We start from the raw sequence: 19,839 nt of genomic DNA on the forward strand, positions 1-19,839 counted from the left end.
TTCTAGGACAGCCATTTTAGTGGAGAAGCCAGGAGCACGAGTGAGTGGTGCATGTGTTAGTGTGAGATTAAATTGCTGTGCAAATTATTCATAACCTGAATTGTAAAAGTCTGGTCAAAAGCTGTGTGTGTGACAGTGTGACAGGCAAGACTGTAGCCACTGATGGAATACTGGGAAGTACAGGCGTGTCTGTTGGTTATGCAGTGGAGGAAACACAGGAAGGGGAGGTTAACCAAGCCTTTGGATTTTTCAGTGATGGCTCCATCAGCTCGGTATGGATATGTTGCTCTTCAGTGTGCCTTGGGTTGTGCACCGTGCATCAGAGACCACTAAACATGTTATTACTTCCCAGATGTGTGCTGATGCTGGGATGCCCAGCTCAGGAGAATAGTAATTTCAAATCCTCTGTGTCTGTTGAGAGACTTTTTATTAGTTCCTTTTCTTTGGTTGTTTGGAGAGATAATCAAAGTATTTCCCTTCTTGTTGTCCACAGTATGTTTTCCTGCAGAAAGAGAGGTGGAAGACTAAAGTCTTGCCCTGATTTCACAAAATACCTATTGAATCAAAATTACTCAGTCGTTGTGCTTTTGTCATAACACACTTTCCTAGCCCACATCTTTTCTTGATGTGAGCCATGTCCATCCCAGTCACCCTGCCAGAGCCCGTGAGCACAATCTCTGTGATGTCTCTGACACCTCTAATAGCAAGGAGGTGGCATGGGGATGGCCACTATGTTGTATCAGGTGCAAGTGGGAAGGAAGGCTTCAGACAGATTTTGGTTAACTGGCAGCTATTGTTATATCATATCTTGCCCACAGGCCCCTGGGAATCACAGTATAGCTGGCAGCTGGCTATCTGTCCCTTTGACTCCAGCCAGGGGTTCTTCCCTGCTGTCCTGTAGTACATTAATAAGGAGAAGACATCAGCTTCTGATGAAACACCACTGCAAGTAGTGTCTCTTCTTTTACAAGGAAGAAAACAGTGAAACCATACACCTGCTTCCACGCTCCCCTAATTATGCCCTTGTGCTTTGTAAATGAGGTGAGCACTGTTCTTGGCTGGGTTCAGCAGCCTTCTGGAAGCTGCTGCCTGCCTTTCCTTCTGCAGCATCACTCTGAGAAATATTAAGAGACCGCCTGATATTTTGGGAACTCAAAATGACCAGATGATGCTTAAGAGCATCAAGGGCAGAGTGTGGGCATGAGGCAATGGGTAATGGGTTTGAAAGCTTGATCCCAAATGCCAATAGGCAGAGAGACAGGGAGTGTTCAGCAAAAGGGTTTCCTGGTGTGGCGAGGTGTTGGGGGCTGGTGGTGATCCTGGAAGGTTTTGGCAGAGCTGTTTTGGAAGGAAGCTCCAGGCTTGGCCTCATGGGCATCTCCTGTGCCTGCAGAAATGGATCCTCATGGAAAGCACCACGCCAGTAGCAGATGGGCTGTCACTGGCTGCCCAGGGGCTTCTGAGACGTGGTCAGCAGTTGAGGTCAGGCCAGTGAACCCGACAGGTCAGTGCCAGTGGTCAGGTAGAGCCACGAGCAGCCAGGTCTGTGCAGCCCCTCACACTCACTGCTGCCCTTTGCCCAGAGGCTGTGCTGGGCAGTGCCCGGGGTCAGGGCCTGGCTGCTCCTCCCTGGCCGTGCCCCACAGCTCCTGGCGCAGGAGAGCTTTTCCCTCTGCTGACAGTGGCTGATGACACAGCCTGACACTGGCTGGTGGAAGCTGTGGTGGGTGTGCAGAGACACAGTGAGCCCTGGCAGGGGAACAGTGTGTTTATTGTGGTCTGGAGCCGCTCTGGCAGCGTGTACTGCAGAAGCCTGGCTATTAAATCAGACTCGTTTCCTCATAACTGCTTCATTCTCTTCCTTTCTTCTTCCCCCGCCTCTTGACATCTGGGCGCACTCCTGAACGATGCCAGAGCCTGTAGATGTGTCATTTGGATTTTCCTTATTCTACTTTGTTCCATTTTTTCCTTGAAGTCAGTGGGTGGGTGCCAGTGCAGCCCCTTCACTGTCGAGTGAGTGCAGGGGGTTCTGGCAGTGCCCAATCCCCTAAATAGATGCCTTGTTTGTGCTCCAGCCATTATGGACCTCTCAATTTTGTGTATTAACAGAGTTAGCACTGAGCAGCCCTTCACATCTGCCACAGAATGACCATTTGTTGGGGGGGGGGAGCAGGCATATTTCCTGAGCTCATATTAACAGTTTATTCAGTAATTGTTAAGGGCTACAGTCTCCTGCCCCTGTGATGCCTGTGCCTGACTCCCTTGGATTGCTCTTGTCCAATGTGCAGGGAAAGGCAGGCCAGCAACAGTATTTGCTGGTGCTCCCACTCTACTGAGAACTCCAGTATTGGGGAGGGTCAGTTGGGGGGGTTTAAAGGGTATGGGCAAGACAAAAAAGTGGAGGCCCAGTTGTATTACTGGATCTGGGCAGGTAGACTCTTTTTTTCTCATTGTGTAGGCTAGGTAAGGCCAAGGGGGATCTGCCAGGGAGTAGGGAACTGGTTACGTGGGAGAAATTCTATCTATGGTTGGCTGAAATAGAAGACAAGACTCTTCTTCCCTGTGTTTCTGACCTTGGCCCTGATTTATCCATAGCTGACACCTGAGACCATTGCTCAGTAGTTTTTGTCCACATCTCTTGCATGTTACTTAAACACTCATCATTTTCCTCCATGAGAGCCACAGCTCAGCTGCTTGCCCCCGTGACCGACAGGCTCCAAGCAATGCCTTTTAGGGGTTTCTGAACTTAAAATCACAGTATTGTTAGCCTGATGACATTTGGATGGACGCAGAAGGGAGGACAGGCACCCTGTGCTGAAGGAGGGGGAGGAGAATCAGTAGTTCATTAGCAGCACTTGTTTGTGCTCGGGGTCCTCAGCCCCAAAGCTGAGCATGTGGCCCCTGGGGAGAGGCGTGGCACTGGCGTGCTGGTCCGAGCGCCTGGGACTGTCAGTGCACACCCGCTGTCCTTGAGCCCCGGCTGCTCGTGAGAGGTGACACTGGGCCCCCAGGTCAAGGCCATTGCCTCCGTGTGCTCGTGGAGGTGCGTTGGAAGGAGCTGTGACCAGCAACGTGCCCTTGCTTCCAGACCCCCACTCACACAGCACAGTCCGGGCAGACCCGCCCGACGTGTTGGCTGCGGTCAGGGGAGAAGCGGGGCTCATCCCAGGTCTGCGTCTTGGAGAGGATGGTGGTTGAGACGGGAACCGCGGAACAGCTCGGCTGAGCTCTTTTCCTGGTGGGAGACGAGGCTCCCATGGGCTGCGCTGGGCGGGGAGGGTAAATCCGCGTTGCCGACACCGGGGTTGCCGGTCATGGGTAGAGCCGTGGGCGGCCCCGCCGGGGATCCGCGGTGATCCCCCCGCGCTGAGCCGCGCCGGCATTCCCAGCCTTTCCCCACCCAGTTCCTTTGTCTCGGCTGCGGGTGGATGAGATTGCTGTACAAACGCACTCGGGGCTTTGGGGTTTGGCTGCTGCAGGGACGCAGGAGTATTCTCTGCATCCTTCTGTTGACAGGGACGAAGCTGCAAATTACCAGCACTGTGGCGATCCTTAAGGAATTGCCCCAGGGTCGGCGGATGGCGAACAAACCCGGTTCCCTGCAGAGGAATTAATTGTGCTAGAGCTTCACAGGGTGAGGCTGGCGTGTGAGCCCTGCTGAAGGCTCTGGCCAGCCCTGGTCCAGGCTCAGACAGCAGACGGGGAGTGTACTCCCTTGCCAAAACCTGGGCTGTGGGCACGGGGGGGGAGCAGAGAGCAAAGCTGGGGGGTTGCTGGAGGTGTTTTAAGCAGTGGGGGACACGGCATATTCTCTGTCACAGCACAATCAGCCTGTGTCGCCTGAATCCATGGCAGCCATGTGTGAGATCAGGTCGTTTGCCCCTGTACTGCCTAAAGCTGTGCAGACTTGTGTGGGTGGACGTAGGTGGAAGAGCAGAACCTCAGCCTTCCCAGTTCCTCGGGACAGGGTCTGTTCCCCCCAGGACAGTGTCCATCCTCTCCCATCAGTGTATGCTGAGCTGTCCCGGTCCAAAAGTGTGAATGCAGGAAGAGCATAAGCACAGTTCTGTTCTCGGTGTTCCTCAGCTGTCTGGCTGTGCTCCTTTGGACAAGGCTGCTGGCCACTTTGGTCAGTAGAGAGGAGAACACAGGAGGTGGTAAATCATGAGACAGGAACACAGGCCAGTGCCTCCTGGGCCTTGTATAGACCTGTGAAATACTTCAGAAGAACTATCTTGAGCACAACCAGGGGAGGGACAGATTCCAGCAACAGGCTGCCTATCCTATTGGTGGTCCTTGCAAGATGGTAACAGGAGAGAGTAAATTGTCTTCTTTAAGGCAACTTATTTTACATAGTATCTGGATAAGATTTAAGGACACGCCCGTAGTACAAACTTGCTCTAAATACTGGTGTGTGGCTCATGGTGCCTCCAGTTATGCCCATAACGTCCCAAGAAGTTTTTGACTTCTCTATATATTTTATGGAAGCGTGTTTGCTGTGTCCTCAGTGACTCTCCTTTATGCTCACTCTGCCTGGGTGGTGTTTCTGGCGGCCCCTGTCCCATTCAGAAACAGCCTTAGGAGTATGCTGTTTTCAGTCCTTGCTCTTGTCCTGTTGCTTCAAGTGTCATTACAAGTGTGACCTTTCTGCAGTGTTGCCTGTTGAGGTGAGCAGTGGAAGAGCACTCTGGAGGGCCCTGTACAGGGCACTGCAAATCACAGAATCACAGGATGTTAAGGGGTTGGAGTGGACCTTAAAGATCATCTAGTCCCAACCCCATCTGACATGGGCAGGGACATCTCCCACTAGACCAGATGGCTCAAGGCCTTATCCAGCCTGGCTGTGAACACTCCCAGGGCTAGGGCATCCACAGCCTCCCTGGGCATCCTGTTCCACTGTCTAATCACCCTCACAATGAAAAGTGAATGAAGTGTGTATATTACCTGTTACTGACATACCTGTTACTGACAACTGCTGTGCTCTTCCCTTCTCAGAGTGATCGTCTTCTTATTAAAGGAGGGAGAATAGTCAATGATGACCAGTCATTCTATGCTGACATTTACATGGAGGATGGCCTCATTAAGTAAGTATGGGACTTATATTATCTCCATCTCCCCTTAAACCAGCTTTAGGTTGGCTGGTTGTTGGCTTTTTGTGGATGTGGTCTGTACCCAACTTGCCAGCCAGGAAAACTTGATAGCCCTCTCTGGACAGAGGCTCAGCTCTCTGTGTGAGCACACACGTGATTGCCTGACATGTTTTCAGGGTAACTCCAGTGACTGAATTGCAGTCAGGCTTGTGGGATTGTGATACAGCATCCAGTGTGCAGCAAAGCTGTGTCTAACTGCACCAGAAACAAGATTCATCTTTGACTCCTGTTTTGCCCTGTGTTAACCATATTAGCCTGAATGACCCCACACAGGATCCTGTTTGTTAGCACTAACAAGGACAGTGCTGTGCTGCAAGTCATCTGCTCTCTTGAAATTTCTGGGAACTGCAGGGAAACCTTTGGGTTCCCCCAGCTCCTCCATGTGTGCCTCAGAGCTGCAGGAATAGCTTCATTGTTTAAAGTCTGCTGTTCAGACATGGGAAAAGTATCATGTTGGGACATATGAAATGAAGGTGAAGTGAAAGAACCGTGGAAGTTTATAACAAAGAGACTTGAAAAGGCGTTTCTTGCTCTATGATAAGAGTTAAATATCCAGCATTACCAGGGTGGTATATGTTAAAAATCCAGCAGCAGATAAATAGTTCAAGAAGTGGGACTGTATTTTTATGAGGCTGTTTTTAGATGAACAAGAGCATTCATGACTGACAGTAGTTGCACCCAGGCAGGAATCAGAGCTAGTTTCAGGTCTTGTTATGGCACAGGCTTCCTGAGTATCCTTGAGCCTCATCTGCAGCCTGGAGGTCACAGAATTTCACTGCCTTGGAAGCAAAATGCTCTCGCAAGTGAATTCTGGTAAGAATGCAGTGAGCAGTTTAAAACCTTTAGTGGTAGATTGATCTCTGTAAAAGCAGTGGGAAGAGCTGCTGGCTTATTGGTGTGAGGACCTGGAGCAAGCAGTTCTGTCCACAGAATTTTTGTTATGTTAGGGAAAAAAACTGCAAAGGGACCAAACTTGAATGAAATGCAAAAATGGAATTTGCTTTTCATTTTTACTTCCCCAGTGTGCCAAGGAAATCAGAAGTTTTCCACTAAAACCAACTTGTCTTTTATCTTGATTTATCAGGGAAGACTGAGGAAGGCTTGATGGAAATAGGATTTCTGAAAGAAGAGATTTGAAGGCTGAGTGCTACATATGGACAGATAAAGGGATTGAGTGGGCAGGGGCTGAGGGAAGGGAGTGCTGAGGTTCAGGTGACTTGGCCTGCAGGAGGGCTGGGTACCTCGAGTTGTGCTCAAACAGAACAGGCTCCAGAGGACTGTGGTTGTGTATCAGGTTACCAGTGAATGTATACTGGAACTTTCTAGATTTCCTGTTTCCAGAAGATATTTTTAGGTACTTGTGATTTTAGCTGCCTTAACTACAGCATGGCACTGCTCATAGCAAAGCTGTCCTTCAGGGCACAGAGGAGACAAGGTGAGAGGGGAGGACTCTGGGTGCCTTGGGAAGACAGTGAGCCTGGAGCTTGCAGGATGTGCTGTGAGCCCAGTGGGCTGGAGTCGGGCTGGGCGCTTGCTGAGCTCCCCCCCAGCCCCCAGGAGTCCCTTCACCCTTGGGACCTTGTGCTGTGAGTGGCACTGCAAGTGCCTGATGAGCCCTGAGCTGGCCTAGCAGCTGTGGCATTACAGTGGAAATCATCTTTCTCTGTAAGTAAGCCTCAGACTTGAGCCTTACTTAAAGTGGGCAGAAGGATGGGGGAGAGGAGAGATTAGGGGTGCTGCTTACTGGGAGCAGGGCTGGTGTTGGGTTTTGTGAGCACAGGTCTGCTCTGCCCATGGGTCTGTAGAGTATGAGCTGTCCTAGGCAGCTTCTCACCACACACTGCAGAGATCTGCATGACCATCAGACCATTCTCCCCAGCTGTCCAACCCAGGGCCTCCCCCAGGCAGCAGGTGCCATCCCAGACACCCACAGAGCAGCTGGACAGATGGCAGCACCCCTGGACTAAGCACATTTTAGGTGTCAGCAAACCAGACAACCCTGCATGTGGCTGTGCAGTGGAGTGGGTTCACTCTGCCCGGGTCTGGGAGTGGGACAGAGAGGGGTGTTCTGTGGGCAGGGAGGTGACCTGACAGTTCCTGGCTGAGCTGTTCAGGGTTTGTACTGTGGCTGGTTTTCCTTTGTTTGACCATCTTTGTATGATCTCATCAGGCAGATTGGAGACAACCTGATTGTCCCTGGAGGGGTCAAAACCATAGAAGCCAATGGGAAGATGGTGATCCCTGGAGGAATTGATGTCCACACTCGCCTGCAGATGCCATACAAGGGAATGACTGCTGTGGACGATTTCTTCCAAGGAACAAAAGCGGCTCTGGCTGGTGGAACCACCATGATCAGTGAGTGCAGCAGGCAGGGCTTGTGCATGACACCACCCAACACTCCTGCAACACTGTCCAGATCTTTTTTCTCTTTGTTTTCCTCAATCTTTGTTCTAAAGGCCCATGATGGTGTATTCATATCTTCTATGATCTCTATCAGTGCGGTTTAGAGAGTGAGGATTGGGATGAATCTTTGGATCCTTAGTAATCATGAAGTGATGACCACTTGCCCATGGAGATCCTGTGCTCTGCAGTACTTCTTTGTCTGCAGCCACTGCTGCCCCTGGGACCCTCAAAAAGAAAAAATGACATCACTTTTTTTCCCTGTTAAATAAAAATAGAGCATGTGGTGCTCAGATGACTCTGAGCAGGGAAACAGAGCAATGTGCTGGCATCCCACACTGCTCAGAAATAAACAGTGCTAACGAAAAAGGAAAGGGAATTCTGAGGTCCTTCCCTGGAGAAAGCCATGGCTGTGCACTGGCTTGAGGTTCAGGTGTTACTGCTGTGCAGTGGTCACAGCTGTGTGCACTGCAGGGTTTCTTGGGATGCAGGAGCAAGTGTTGATCCTTCCAGTAAAGGGCTGGGTTCTTTGTCCTTCCCCCACCAGTTTTCCTTCTCTCTGTGCCAAAAAAATATGTTTTGTGGAATGGATTATGGCAGGGTGTGGGGATTCCATGGTGGGCAATAAAAGGTGCATTAGTGTTGCAGTGTGGGAGGAAGCTGTGTGCTAATGGGGTGGGAGTGGGGATGGGGAATGACAGGGCCCTTCAGCTTCCAGCCAGCTTCTCAGCAGAAGCTGTAAAAGCCCCTGGTCCCATGCCAGAGGCCATTAAGCAAGGGCTCTGTGCACTTCCTTGCCAATAAATGCACTTGAGGAGCAAAGGCGCGTTGTGAAGGTAACAGGAACCTCTTGGGAGCTGCCCTGAAGCCCCTGAGGAGACCAGCCCGGGGTGGTGGAGGTGCCAGGCCATGGTGGGGTGGCCTGGTTGGGGAACCCTTGCCCAGGCCTTGCTCTGCTGTGCCCCTGCAGTGGACCATGTGGTGCCAGAGCCCGAGTCCAGCCTGTCGGAGGCGCTGGAGCGGTGGCGGGAGTGGGCGGACGGGAAGGCCTGCTGTGACTACGCGCTGCACGTGGACATCCCGCGCTGGAGCGACCGCGTCCGGCAGGAGCTGCACACCATCGTCCAGGAGAAAGGTTTGTTGCCTGCTGCTCCCTGCCCAGCCTCGGCCAGCCCTGTGCCCTGGCCGGGGAGGGCGAGGGGCAGCTGGAGCAGGCAGCCTGACCACCCCTCTCTCCTCTCTGCTCTGCCCCAGGCGTTAACTCCTTCATGGTGTACATGGCCTACAAGGATTTGTACCAGATGTCCAACACCGAGGTGAGACCCCCTTTGCTGCCGTGGTTGTGTTGATGGAAGGGGCAGTGGGGGGTGGCTGCCTGTGCGGGGCTGCCCCAGGCTGTGGCCGTGGGCTGGATGAGCTCCTGTGCTCTGTACGGCACAGATCTGGTGTGGAGATCACCAAGAGCACCTGCTGGTGACTGTATCCTTCAGAAAGCTGGTCCTGGCACGGCCAGAGCATTGCCTGGCATGGCAGCACCAGGCCCTGGCAGCTATGGGGCCATGGGAGGTGCCAGGGCTGTGGGCTACCTGCTCAGGAATCATTTCTTCTTGTCTCTCTTTTAGCTGTATGAGATATTCAGCTGCCTGGCAGAGCTGGGTGCCATAGCCCAAGTTCATGCTGAAAACGGCGATATAATTGCACAGGTAACTAACTAACTACTTCAGGCATGCAGGGACTGAAAATCTACCCCAGGCAGATTTGGTATGGGACATTAGCAAAATGGCTCTAAAGCTGCATGGATGTCTTTTGTAAGGTGGTATCTTTGCTGCTCAGCAGCAATGTCAAATTTAGCACCGTTTTTTTTTGTTTTTAATATGTTGTACATAAGTGAATCTGAAATAGTGAATTAGTGATTATCTAAATGGAAGAGAGTAGCCATCAATTATGGTATGTTCACTCCAGCTGCAGCTCTTTTCAGTGTGGAGAGGCAGAGACCTTTGCTTTGCACATAATGAGTCAGGAGAGGTAAAGTGCATTGAGAAGTACTGTGAGTTTTCTCCCTGTAAGCAAGCAGCTGCCTAATGAAGCTGGATTTGCAAGGAAGTATTCTGAGGGATGTGGCTTGGTGATCAGATGAGTAGTCTGTATTCGCCTGCTCTGTTGTAATTGGTGCTGGATGACAGAAAGTCCAAATGTTTTGATTTTCATTAAGACACAGAAGACATTGCTAAATTAAGCTCTGCAATTACTTGATATTTCTGTCTCTTATTCTTGGGAGTTGAAGGAGCATGAGAGGTCATTCATGAGAGGAGTTGAGAGGTCATTCTTTGAACATCCTCTCAGACTACAAAAATCAGGTTTTCTTTGGACTTTTAGAGCTGCAGTGCACAACTGAATGGCTCCTGCACATGAAAACTGGGAGTGATCAGAGGAATTGTATTGGCTAGAGTTTATCTCTGCTTCAGCATCAGCCTAACCACAAAAGGCCCCCAGTCTATTAATTGGTGGCACTTCACAAACCTGGGAATTGGAAAGGCTGAGGAGTTTTGTACCCTTTTTTTGCCTCTACACTATGCTTGTTTCATTGAAGAGATTTCAGTCAGTGTCTGCCCTCCCATTTCCCCATCCTTCCTCTTTCTCTCTCAAACCCCTTGAGGATGCATCAGCCTCTCACCATGGCTGAGACAGGACACAGGGTAGTGATGGTCCTGAGGGAAGGGCTTGACACAGAAGGGATCTGCTTTTCTGGTTGGTGGTTTCAGTCTTGTAAAAGCTCTCTGTTCTTTTGATGTCCTAGGAACAAGCCAGGATGTTGGAGATGGGAATAACAGGCCCTGAGGGCCACGTGCTGAGCAGACCTGAGGAGGTAAGATGCAGAGGACAGTTCAGCCTTGCTGAGCCCCCGTCACAGTGGGGCTCAGTGTGGGTAGTGGGGCCAGACAAACATCGTGGCAGGGGTGTGTGTGTGTGCATCCAGGGGTATCCATTTATACAGACATTGCTGTCTGGTTCATCATCAGCCCAGGAAAGAACGAGGTGCATGTTTGTGACAAACAGTTCTCAGTCTTGCTCAAGTTGCCCAGCGGAGATAGAAGCCCTTGTTCTGAGTCTCACAGAGAGGAATCAATCAACAAAAATGTCTATATGGCTGTAGCAGCCTTTAAGGCTGGACTGGGGGCATTTGTTTGGTATAGGTGACTCCATGGGGGTGAGAGACCTGAGAAGAATGAAATGATGAGTTTTAGTTTCTCTGAGAATTCACTGTACATGTCTGAGTGCTGACAGATTCCAGCCTCTCTCTGCTTTTATATCTGCTTAGAGTCTAAAGCATGTTTGAGAGTCAGATGGACAAAGCCATTGGTGGAAGGAGTGGGAGGGAAGGAGAGGGGGAATTCCCTGGTTACAAATCATTGTCAGAATACTAATTAGATTACTTCTAATTTTAGCTTGCAGGGTATTTTTCTGTTTGGTCCATTAATCTGAGTTGAGTCTAATTTTAGATAGGTTTCCTTGAGATAACTCCCTGCTGAGAGGTGCTTTAACTTTCCACAACATGTGAAAGAAGAAAACAGTAAGAATTTGGTACAATAACAAAGCCGAGCAGGGAAGCACAGGGATGGATTTGTACTTCAGGGCCCACTGAAATAAAATCAGTTGGCTCAAATTAAAAGTGTACAGAGTTGGCTATATTAGGGCTGGTAACAACATACATGGCCTAGTGTAATAGAGTGTTTATTTTCTTAGAAGTACGAGAGTGTAAAGCATTTTCTTGTACAGGGAAGAGTCTCAGTGTCAAACACAGTGGCTCAGAGTCCCTCTGCATGTAAGCTGCCATTTATTTTTATGACTAACCTGTTGCCACTAGCTGGCAAGCAAAGGTGCAATTAAGGGATGCTGTGGTTGTGCCAGGATTTGAGAACTGTCCTGTTGCCATAAGACAGCGCTGCAGATCTCACCCAGAGTCAGTAAAACATTGTTGAGTGTTTGATCTTGAAATGCCATTAGAGCATAAGGCAACTGAGAACACTGCAACGCTCTAGATATCATCTGTTCAACCAAATCCAAATCTCATTGCCTTTGAAAATAAACAATGTTCTTCTTCAACAACACATTCTATCTGGGAAAATGTTTAGGTGGGACACAAATGGCCCTGCTACCCCATAAAGCCCACAGGTGCAAAGCATTGGGAGGGTGATCTGTGGCTCCGTGGGTCTGCTCTGTCCTGGAGGGACCTCAATGGGGGTTAAAGACACGTTTTTCTTTCTGGTGATGGTGGTGATGATGATGCCCAGGTAGGACAGGATGGTGCTGCTCCAGATTGTAACCTGCTGTGAGGGTATTGAGTGATGGCTGTTTGCTCCTGTCCACATGTTAAGCATTGCCAACTACTGCAGTCCATAAGCGTGCTGATAAAACTGTTCTCTTGCTTAAATTTCTGTTTAAAGAGTCTTTAAGCAGAAGAGAAAAACCTCTTTTCACTGTACAGCAAATAGCCCAGCAGAAGTACGAGAGGCATGGGTGGGTGGTGTGTCTGGGTGCAGTGCTCTGCTTCTTCTGCCCCAGGATAGTTCAGCTGGCACAGCCCCAGGAGCTGCCCTGGGGCTGGATCAGTGGTGTCTTTTTAAGGCTTCTGTTTTGAACTTCCTCATTCCAAAGCTTGAAGCCAAACTGTAGAGCAAACAGTTGCAGAACTCTGGGGTTGAGCTCAGGCTGAACACAGACTGATGTAATAGTCCAAAGATATCACTCCTGATGGAAATCCGCCCTCCAGTAAGAGCAGGACAGTGGGACGAGGTGGGTGTCAGCAGGCTGGGGTGAGCAGCAGGACAGCCAGGCCCCAGTGCCAGCAGCCTGCCAGGGCATGGCCCCCTGCACCCAGCCATGGGGGTGGCAGGGACATCTGGTTAAACCTGCTGCAGCCATGGGACAACCTGGAGCAGGGAGTGCTGTGGAAGGGCTGACCCTTTGCTGCCTGGTGTCAGCCTGTGCTGGCAGGCTGTGCAGCAGTCTCTGGGCTCCTTGAGCTGTCAAGAGAGCTGGAACCAGGCAGTGGAAGAAACAGCAGATGCAGCTCTGCTGGCCCCTGAGCAGGGTCCAGGTGCTGCTCCTGTTCTGGGCATGGAGCAGGGTCCAGGCAGTGCTCCTGTTCCAGGCATTGTGTTGCTGTAGCCTGTGGTTTGGGCCAGGCCCTGGGGAGACTGAAGCTTCCCCCCTCAGATCTCCCTGATTAACCTGCCCTTGGGGAGTCAAGGGTAAAAGCAAGGACACAGGGTGCAATCCATGGTGAGATGAGAGGAGCAGGGGCTCCTCCCTGCCCACCCAGTGCTCCTTTGCAGCTGTGTGCCATCCTCTCTTCCAGCTGGAAGCAGAAGCTGTCTTCCGGGCCATCACTATTGCCAGCCAGACCAACTGTCCTCTCTACGTGACTAAAGTGATGAGCAAAAGTGCTGCTGACCTCATCTCCCAAGCCAGAAAAAAAGGTGAGTGGCAGCTGGTGCTGCACTCAGCCCTGCTGCTGCCACCAGGATCCTGGATTATGTGGCCCCTGTGTCCTCATGGTTGTTTTGCCAAGACCATGACCATGGTTGGAGTACTGTCCAGTGCTTCCCCTTCTACTGGGGAGGTTTGCCTGACTTATGAAGGGTAGGGGGACACTGCACCAGGCCACATAGAGCCACCTCCTGTTATCACATCAGGTAACATCATGTGGGGCACAGGTAGGAGCAATGCTTTAAACACTACTTTATCTGTGGCTGTGAAGGGCTTGCTGAGGACACTTGTTCCAGGCACATTGCTGGTGGTTTGAGCTGCTGCACATAGCTCTGGCCTCCCTTTGAAGTGCTGGCCCCTTGGAGGTACCTGGATGCCTCTTCAGGTGGCTGGGGGCTCCATTTGTCACTGGAGGTGGAGCACAGGGATTCCCAACAGGCATGTGGGCATATCCACAGTTGTGCTCAGTGGGCTCTGTGCCCCCACCCCGGGAGCTGTGAAGGGGGAGGCTGGTGCACTGGGATCTGTGCCCTGGAGCAGGAGGACCCTATGGTGATGGCAGACAGGGCTTGCTGCAAGACTTGCTGCAGGACTTGTTTGTAGGACTTGTTGTCTCTCCTGCCTGTCCCAGCACCAGAGGCCCAGGCCAGCAGTGTGGGACAGCCCGACATGGGTCTGGGTGTTCTCTGGGCTGTCAGTAGTGCTGTAGAGCAGAGAATGCCTGCAGGCTCCACGGAAACAGCATCCTTTCTGTGCCCTTTTCCAGGCATTGTGGTGTTTGGTGAGCCCATCACAGCCAGTCTGGGGACTGATGGAACACACTACTGGAGCAAGAACTGGGCCAAGGCTGCAGCATTTGTGGTCTCTCCGCCACTGAGCCCAGACCCAACAACTCCTGACTACATCAACTCCCTCCTGGCCAGGTGAGTGACAGCTCTGCTGGGGATGCTGCTGGGGGGAAGGAAGAGGTTAGTTCAGTATGAACCACTTCAATGTAGGTGTTTACTGAGCTGACTGGTGAAATGGCTCTGACTCCAAGCTGTAGTGGTTTATCCCTGAGAGTGGAGGGAGGACAGGGGAGGTACCATGAGGTTAACATCAGTAATGAGAAAAATACCAGGACAGGTAGTCATGAACCATTTTAAATGCCCTGAAGAAGGCAAAGAAATGAGGACCAGCTAACACAGACTTGTCAACAGAAGCATTCACCAAGCTGGAGAAGTGAGGAATGGCTGCCTGGGTTGGGATGCTGCAGGAGAACATGAAAGGGTTGCAAGTATCACAGGCTGGTGAGAGCTGCAGTCAAATACAAAGCAGATGTGTTCTCACACCTGTACAGGTGAGCAGTAGCAGAGCCTGCAAAGTGCAGGAGGCCTTTAGGAGCAGCTCCTGCACATCTGGCTGGGATGGTAGGTCTTTTTTTCACCCTGAAGGTGAGGGGGTGGGGAAGGGGTTTGTTGAAAAAAAGACAGACAGTAAAAGCACTTCAGCAATTTGCTGTGACCTTTCACAGTTACACTCCATCCTCTCACTGGCAAGGCCCGTGCAGCAGCTGTGGGGACACAGCACATTCCTGGCCCTGTCCACGTGCCCTGTGTCCATCACACACCCCCTCACCCTGCATTTGTATGACCGATCGTGTGGTGGCTGGTCTGTGTTAGCCAGGGGATGGCTGACAATGGGGGAGCTGTAAATGGAAATGACCTTTGAGGTAACCCTGGAAACATCTCTGCTGAGATGAGTGAGGGATGCAGTCAGTACAAGGTGTCTCTGCAGCAGGGCACGTTAGGATAAACCTGGTTGTGCCAGGGTGGAGATGCCATACCTGGGTGTAAGAGAGGTGCATTTGGGGTCTGAGTATGCAGGTCACCCTGGATTTTGCTGTGGTCAAGGACCAAGAGATGCCTCCACTCAGTCTGGATATGTTATATAAGTGCAGGTCATAGCGACTGGGAGGGAAAAGTGAGCCCAACTCCTTCACTGGCTTTCTAATCCTCCCTTTCCAATTTACTCCAGACCTCAGAGGAGAGATGAGTACGTCTTAGTCCCTGCAGCCCACAGGTGTCTATCCTGACACCTTTGCCATACTGCTTTCTGCGAGGCTGCAGTGGGAGGAGAGGCTGTGAAGCTCCAGCTGGGCTGGATGGCTTGTTTTCCTCCACCAGGACAAATCTGGTGGAGATTAGGAAACGTGTTGTGTCATGAGCTCAGGCCTCTGGCTGTGCAGTCCATCAGACATATGGCAGAAATTATCAGAGGAAGGTGGAGATTAACAGTGGATTAGAGCTGATTCACAGCCTCGAGCAGAGTTGCTGTGTCTGCGCTGTCTGGGTGCTGGAGGCCCCTTGCCTCTCATGGGCAGTACCAGGAGCTGGCCTGCCTTGGTCTGCTTCCTTTTGCCTGGCAGTGATGACTTCCCAGCTGCTGCCTGTCCATTGCTCCCTGAGCACTCGGCAGCAGCTGGGTGACTTTCAGGGAGCCATGGACAGCTCCTTGCTTGCCTTGGCTGCTGGCAGCTCTCTGGCTCTGCCTGTTCCTGAGGAGTGGGATGGGTCAGGGTGTCTCATCTTTCTGGGCCTCCTGGAGAGAGCTGCTTCTGGACCGTCCTGACTCCCTCCATCCCACTGCCACAGGCTTTCGTGGGGCCAGGGAGGGCTGTGCTTGCCCTCGGGGTGCAGGAGCTGGCAGTGCATGACACAAGGGCTGGTTGTACAGGACAGTTCTGGAGCAGAGTGACCTCTTCCTCCCTGTGTAGCAGAAGGACTCTCCCCAGCAGACCTGACAAACTGACGAAAATAGGTTTTCTGACTTGCACTGGGATGATTTTTCCTTTGTGCTCGTGCAAATGATGGAGCCTGGTGTGGAAGGATATCTTCTGGCCTGACACAAAGGCCACCCTGTTCCCTGGGAGCTGAGCTGTTGACTCCCCTTGTGTGCAGGATGCTGTCCATACTCAGGCAGGCAGCACAGCATGGCAGAGGTCTCTTGCCCCCAAGTGACCCAGGGACTGAGTCAGGTGGAAGTCTTAAGGCTGAGGGGCTGTGGAAATGAGGGTGCAGAATAAAATAGAACTGAACCAGGGGCTGCCTGTGGCCAGAGGAAATCCATGTCCCTCATGTCTCTGCTGCTGTCTGACTGCAGAATGACTGACAATGTGTTTGTTCCACCACTGACAATGTGTTTGTGCCACCACCCCTCAGTGGTGACCTGCAGGTTTCGGGAAGTGCTCACTGTACCTTCAGCACTGCTCAGAAAGCCATTGGAAAAGACAACTTCACAGCCATCCCAGAAGGGACCAACGGCATAGAGGAACGAATGTCAATCATCTGGGACAAGGCAGTGGTGAGAGTCCTGCCAGGGAAGGGGCAGAGCGGGCAGGGTTGGCTGCCACCTCATGCACCTATGCTCCTGCCCCACAGAGCTGGGCACCCAGCTGCTTCTCCCCTCTCTGGCTCTGAGAGTCAAACCAAGCTGGAGCAGGAGAGGCAGCTCTTGTAGGTTTGGGGTGAACAGCCTGGAGCTGTGATGGTGCCCCCACTTATTGGCCTGTCTGGTGCCAGTGGTAAGATTAGTTTTGACAGCCTGGGCCCAGCCAGCCAGCACCTCATGTGGGAGGGAGTCTGGTGCTTCCCAGGGCTCTTTCTCTGTCTTTCCCCAAAAAGAATACTTAGTTCTCTTTGTGTCTGAACAGGCCACAGGAAAGATGGATGAAAACCAGTTTGTGGCTGTGACAAGCACTAATGCTGCAAAAATCTTCAACCTGTACCCACGGAAAGGGAGAATAGCAGTGGGCTCGGACAGCGATCTGGTTATATGGGATCCTGATGCAGTGAAGATTATCACAGCAAAAACCCATCAGTCTGTAAGTCCTGTGCTCATCTGTGTGAATGCTGGAGGCTGGGGTGCGAGTAGCTCTGTAGAAAGGCTACCTGGCTGCTGGGAGCTTGGTGCTGCCCTGTCTGTCTTTGAGGAGGGGTCACTGAGCCCAGGCTCTGGGCATGCCAGCTGTGTCTGTGGATGTCCTTGAGCCCTGGGCTCTGCACATGGGGTTTTTCTCGCCCTGCTTGGGTGTTCTTCTCCTGACCCTGGCCCATGCAGGTGTAAGGGCACACATTTCTTCTAATCTGGATTCCTTTTCCAGGCACAATTTTTTCCTGGCTTTGCCGGTGTGCTTTGTTCATGCCTTACCTCAAGCCTAAGTCCTGCCCTCCTCTGTTCTTGGACTCTGTCCTCACACTGAGCTTCAAAGCAGCAGGTCATGGGTCATGTTGGGAGCTCTGGTGGGTTCTTACTGTGCTGGGCTAGTGAGCTTCAGGAGGCCTATGAGGCAGACAAGGCTGTTACAGGTGTCCTCTCCCCGCACTGGTGACTCCAGCAGCGAAGTGTGGGGACTGACCCGCCCTGAGTGGGCAGGCAGTGCTCATATCCCTCCTGACCATTATCCCTGGGTTGCTGCAGGTGGCTGAATACAACATCTTTGAGGGAATGGAGCTCCGTGGGGCCCCGCTGGTTGTCATATGCCAGGGGAAGATCATGCTGGAGGATGGCAACCTGCATGTGACCCAGGGGACCGGGCGCTTCCTGCCCAGCAGCCCTTTCCCTGACTATGTCTACAAGCGCATCAAAGCCAGGAGGAAGGTGAGGAGACGGGGATACCAGGAGACAGAGTTGGGACGCTGCTCACCCAAATCGCATTTTTCCTTCATAACTGGTTATTTTTACTCTGCTGTTCTTGCTGGACCCTATAAGCAGTGCTGCAGACTGATGTATTTTGAATATATGCTTATAAAGCTGAGGCTTGGGTAGGCAGCTTTGCCTGTTGTGTTGGTTGTGTGCCAAGCTGGAGGCAGATGCTCCTCAAGGTCAGCAGTGGGTGATGTCTGTCCTCATCCTGTCCTGCTGCAGCAGGAGTGTGGAGGGAAGTGCTGAGTTAAAAATGAAGAGATCGGCCAAAATTGCCTTGTCCTCCCTCATTTGTGCAGCATGAGCCCCATCTGGGCTGTTGTGCTGGTTCTACACACCATGCAGGGCAGGTGAAGGGTGGGTGGTGGGGCTGTGCCAGGCCTTCTCAGTGCAGGACTGAGGGGGCACGGGGCTGGCAGTGAAAGTTCCTTCTGCAGGGGGACTGGGGAGCCAGGGATGGCTGGAGTATGATGCTCCCTGGGCTCAGAGAAGTGCCACTGTCCTCTTCTCTCCGGTGACAGATGGCGGAGATGCACGCCGTGCCCCGGGGCATGTATGATGGACCCGTGTTTGACCTCACCACCACCCCCAAGGGGGGCACTCCTGCGGGGTCAACCAGGGAGTCCCCCACACGGCAGACACCCCCTGTCAGGAACCTCCACCAGTCCGGATTCAGCCTGTCAGGTGAGTATGTGTGGCAGCTGGGCTGGGAAAGGGCAGAGTCCCTGGCCACCTGTCCCAGCTCCTGGGACAGGGGGCAGCTGGGAGGTGGCGTGGGGCAAGGTGAGCACAAGAGGCAGGGCAAGACCCTGTGTGTTCCTTAAAGGACATGGCTGGAGCTGTACCTTGCAGTAGAAGCAAGGCAGACTGTGCCTGTGGAGGCCAGCACAGCATTCAATGCCACTCTTGCTGTGTGGGTCTGTTCATGGAGCATCTGCAGAGATGTTCAAGCCACTGCTGCTCTTGGGGTCGCTACTGGAGTTGGGAGAGGGAGCAAGTTGCTGCAGACAGTCTCAGGAGGCCCTTTGCAAGACCCCAGTCTGCTTGATTGCTCAGTTCTGTGAACAAAATGCTCTTAACTTTGCTCTCCCCCTTCCCTTTGTGCTTTCTCGTCCTGTCCCAGGTACCCAGGTTGATGAAGGTGTGCGCTCAGCGAGCAAGCGCATCGTCGCACCCCCGGGAGGCCGCTCCAACATCACCTCCCTGAGCTAAATGTCCCGGCTGAGGAGGAAACAAGGTCCCTGTTCAAGCGAAGGAAGAAAAATGGTACATTGGTGTTTTAAGAAGGAAAAGAAGTAAACCTGTTCAGAAGAATCAATAAGCCTCAAGCCTTATGTTTCACAAATGCTACTTGCTACCTAGCTTTAAAGATGTTGCTTCATTTTGTTTTTGCATAGCCTTAAGGTTCTGTTGTTGTCACTGTTGTGGGTTCGGTCGGGTTGTGTTTTGCTCTTCCTCTCTGTATGCATGCAGCTCGGACAGGTCGCTGGTTCAGTGTGTTATTGGTGTTGAACGCGTGTGGGATGCTGTGGGACAGTGGGAACAGCCCGTGGGGTGACCCAGCGAAGGGGCAGGGTCTGGCCAGAGGCAGGCTGTGGGATGGGGAGGGCAGGTGCACTGAGCTGGTAGGGGCAGGTGGGTCTGTCGTGTTCATGTCCTTCATCTCCACCCAACGCTCTGGCGCTTCACCACGAGGCCTATGGGGGAGCCCGAATCATCTCTGTAACAGCTGTCACAGCACCTCGTGTAAGGAGTTTTACTACTTTGTACACTTTATTAAAAAAAAAAAAGTTGTTCCTTCAAACAACTCGTGTTGCTGGCTGGCTCTTTTCTTCCTCAGGCGGCTGCTGCTTGGCAGGGGCAGTGCCCAGCTGTACCCACAGGGAGCTGGGCCGGGGTGGCACAAGGGGCTCGGGGTGGTGTTTGGGCTGGAGGGGCTGCAAGAATGGGCTGTCAGGATGACACAGTGCAGTGTCAGAGGGTTGGTGTAGCTGCTCAGGCAAGGTATTGGCAAAACAGCAAGTTGCAAGTGTTTGTAAAAGCCCGTTCAGTTTGTCCGTGCAGTTTCTGGCTGAGCCTGGCCTGGGCACTGGGGGCTGTGACTGCCCGGCAAGAG

The 19,839-nt window shown here is 52.2% G+C and overlaps 1 protein-coding gene across 1 annotated transcript in view; it reads left to right on the forward strand.

Annotated features, from left to right (window-relative positions):
• The window catches only part of DPYSL3 (dihydropyrimidinase like 3), a 31,933-nt gene extending 12,403 nt beyond the window's left edge, over positions 1 to 19,530 (forward strand). Inside the window, 13 exon segments of the mRNA XM_032703178.1 lie at positions 4,996 to 5,084; positions 7,321 to 7,505; positions 8,521 to 8,685; positions 8,805 to 8,866; positions 9,173 to 9,253; positions 10,348 to 10,416; positions 12,910 to 13,030; positions 13,807 to 13,963; positions 16,241 to 16,382; positions 16,732 to 16,902; positions 17,499 to 17,678; positions 18,245 to 18,407; positions 18,847 to 19,530. Coding sequence (XP_032559069.1) covers positions 4,996 to 5,084; positions 7,321 to 7,505; positions 8,521 to 8,685; positions 8,805 to 8,866; positions 9,173 to 9,253; positions 10,348 to 10,416; positions 12,910 to 13,030; positions 13,807 to 13,963; positions 16,241 to 16,382; positions 16,732 to 16,902; positions 17,499 to 17,678; positions 18,245 to 18,407; positions 18,847 to 18,935 — 1,674 coding nt within the window. The 3' untranslated portion in view covers positions 18,936 to 19,530.
• Positions 19,531 to 19,839: the final 309 nt, after the last annotated feature.

This window comes from Chiroxiphia lanceolata, chromosome 15 (assembly GCF_009829145.1).
Source record: "Chiroxiphia lanceolata isolate bChiLan1 chromosome 15, bChiLan1.pri, whole genome shotgun sequence".
Classification (NCBI taxonomy): domain Eukaryota; kingdom Metazoa; phylum Chordata; class Aves; order Passeriformes; family Pipridae; genus Chiroxiphia; species Chiroxiphia lanceolata.